We start from the raw sequence: 3,016 nt of genomic DNA, 5'->3' as shown, positions 1-3,016 counted from the left end.
CGGGCCCGGCCTCCGGGGGCCGCGCGGGCGCATTGGATGTGCGGGGCGCGGGCGTGCGGTGGGGCTTTGAACCGGGAGCCGGGGCGCAGCGGGCCATGGCCGAGGCGCGCGTGTCGCGCTGGTACTTCGGGGGGCTGGCCTCCTGCGGGGCCGCCTGCTGCACGCACCCGCTGGACCTGCTCAAGGTGAGGCGGGGCCGCGGGCGGAGAGCGCGACGCGCCAGGAGTTAGCCGGGCCTGGCGGCCGCCGGCTTCCCAAACAAACGCGCAGGCTCTGCCCACGAGGTCCGTGTGGTCACCGGGGCTGCAGTTGCCCGGCCTGCGCTGCCCTTCCCAGGGCTGCGGCGCCTGGAACCCGCGCGCTCCTGAGAAGTGCCCCTGCCGGTGGCCCTCTGCGGCAGAGCGAGAGCCCCTTCTCAGCAGGTGGCGTTCCAGCCCTAGCGCTGCGCTTAATTACCTGTGTGACCTTGGGCGGGTCACTTGGCCCCTCTGAGCCACCCTCCCTCCCACCCGGGCTCTGGAACGCAGATTCTGCCCGGTTTCAAGTGGGGCGGGGGCGGGGCCTGTGGGCACGCGCTCAGGGCCCGGCAGAGCGGCGCAGTGGGTGAGGGGTGTTGGGGCCAGCCTGCCTGCTGAGACCTGCCTGTGGGTGGGCTGGAGTCCCCAGCACGAGCAGCCAGCTCGCTGTCCTTTTCATATGTGCTCATGGGGCACAGTGGAGCAGAGCTGCCGTGCGGGCCAGGGCCGGCCAGAGAAGGCGGTTCTGACCCTGCTCCCCATGGAGAACAAAGACAGGTCCTGTAGCCACGGCCTGCCCAGCCCGGGGCTTGGGCATGGCCGTCTGTGTGCAGGCCAGCCACCCGGGCACCGTTCAGCCCCCACCCAGGCGACGTAGCAGCTACCCTAGGCCACCCCTCTGCCAGCCTTTAGGCCGAGCCTGTGACGTGGCCTGACCTGGTGGCCTGACCTGGACCCCATCCAGGCTGTCCTTCCCTGCAGGAGGGGGTTAGCCACCAGGGAGGCAGGATCAGCAGTTGTGCGGGGGTGGGGGTGGGGCGGGATGGGGCTGGACCATCCTGGGAAATAAGCCCCAAGGGTCTTCGCCTTCCCAGCCACATGCCCCTTGCAGGTGGCCCCTGCGTGTTGACAGGCTATGCCTGGAGGTCTGGCTGCTGTCCACAGGCCAAGGCCCTCTGGGGTCACTGCCCCTTGGCCCCCCCACCCCCACCCAGGCTTTCTTCTGCCTGGTGGGGGCAGGGAAGGTGCCACTCCCATCGGGCGACTGCCCTCTGGCATGGGGCACGTGGCCGAGCTGGCTTGTGGCAATGCCTTGGGCAGAAAGCCGGGTCCCTGCGCTTCCCCACACCCTGGCTTGGCCTCTCCGTGCCTTCTCGCCCACACCAGGCCTTGGACCCTGCCTGCCGGCACACGCGGGCAGCTCCGAGCCCAGCAGAGCCCTGTCTATGCCCACCCACCTTGCTGCCCCACCCTGGAGGGCTCCCAGGCTTCAAGACAGCCATGCCTCAGTCACACTGAGCTCTGTGGGGTCACGCTGGGAAGCTTTGGGGAGAGGCCGTGAGCAGGGACAGCCAGCGGGGTCCAGGAGGCTCAGGGCTCCCAGCTTCTAAACGCCTGCCCTGGCCAGGCTGCTGAGGCCACCAGACTGTGCCAAATCCCACCTGTTTCAGAGCCTTCTGGGACATCACACCCAAGCTCCCGAGTCACCCAGTTCTCAGCCCTCGGGATAAGGGTGGGACCCCAGGCGCCCTGGGCTGCCCTCTGTGCTCTGCTGCTCTGCCTCGTAGGACAGGAGGGGGCCCAGCAGGTGCTGATGGGCCAGCCTGGGCAGTCCCTGCCCTAAAAGAAGAGGTGCAGGTCCCAGGCAGGGCTGCTAGGAGGTCCCTTCACTCCCCCCGTCCCCGTTCCCCCCCGGGGAGTGACTGCTGGGCGTCTCCCTTCTCTGAGCGTGTGGCTCTGCAGGTGCACCTGCAGACACAGCAGGAGGTGAGGCTGCGGATGACTGGCATGGCGCTGCAGGTGTTGCGCTCTGACGGGGTCCTGGCGCTCTACAGTGGCCTGAGCGCCTCCCTCTGCAGACAGGTGCGGACACCCGTGGGCGCGGGGCCCTCCCCCTCCTCTGTGAGGCAGCAGGAGTCTGTGTCCCGGCTGGGTGTGGGGTGAGGTTGGGTGGTGTCAGCCTGCATCTGGCTGGTCCTGAGACCCCCGCTTCTTTGAGGGGCTGGGATTATGAGCCGCTCAGCCAGATGGCTTTGGGAGGGCCCCTGGGGGTCCCTGTGCCCCGACAGGACTGGCGGAAGCCCACGCACTGAGCCAGCCCCGCCCCCCCAGATGTCCTACTCCCTGACTCGGTTTGCCATCTACGAGAGTGTGCGGGACCGCGTGAGCCAGGGCAGCCAGGGGCCCCTGCCCTTCCACAAGAAGGTGCTCCTGGGCGCCGTCAGCGGTGAGCACCGGGCGCAGCAGGCGAGGGCGGGCGGGGGCACCAGGAGGTGTCACAGTGTTGGCTCTGGGGTTTGTGTCGCCAGGTTTGACCGGTGGTTTCGTGGGGACCCCTGCAGACTTGGTGAATGTCAGGTTGGTGTGACCCACTCCGAGGCCCCGGATGCTGTGGGCCCCTAGCCCGGCCCTGCCAAGCCTCAGCCATGGCTCTCTTTCAGGATGCAGAACGACGTGAAGCTGCCCCCGGGCCAGCGGCGCAAGTGAGTAGCCCAGCCAGCTCTGCCCTGGGGCAGCAGGGCGCAGGAGGCCGGACGAAGGGCCATGTGGGTGCTGTGGGCACACCACACCTGCTACTGCTACTCTGGGTCCTGGGGAGTCACTCGGTCCCCAGGCCCTCGGCCCCGTCCTCACGGAGGAACTTCGGGACTGGGGCTCCTGGAGTCTCCGTTCGCCTGCCCCTGTCCCTGCCAGGAGAGTCCGTGCAGCTGTGCCCGCGTCGCCAGAGCTGCAGGGGCCACCTCCCAGGGTGGCCGTCAGAAAATGACACTCAGGGTCAA

General features: G+C 68.7%; 1 protein-coding gene across 1 annotated transcript in view; it reads left to right on the top strand.

Moving 5' to 3' along the window:
- Positions 1-6: 6 nt before the first annotated feature.
- Positions 7-3,016, top strand: part of SLC25A10 (solute carrier family 25 member 10) — a 5,644-nt gene continuing 2,634 nt past the window's right edge. The window contains exons 1-5 of the mRNA XM_006145645.3: positions 7-185; positions 1,980-2,099; positions 2,349-2,463; positions 2,546-2,594; positions 2,678-2,719. Coding sequence (XP_006145707.1) covers positions 96-185; positions 1,980-2,099; positions 2,349-2,463; positions 2,546-2,594; positions 2,678-2,719 — 416 coding nt within the window. The 5' untranslated portion in view covers positions 7-95. The remainder of the gene's footprint in view (positions 186-1,979; positions 2,100-2,348; positions 2,464-2,545; positions 2,595-2,677; positions 2,720-3,016) is intronic.

The sequence above is a fragment of the Tupaia chinensis genome, unplaced genomic scaffold (assembly GCF_000334495.1).
Source record: "Tupaia chinensis unplaced genomic scaffold, TupChi_1.0 Scaffold000159_1, whole genome shotgun sequence".
In the NCBI taxonomy this organism is placed as follows: Eukaryota; Metazoa; Chordata; class Mammalia; order Scandentia; family Tupaiidae; genus Tupaia; species Tupaia belangeri.
This window is presented reverse-complemented; position numbering and strand designations above follow the sequence as displayed.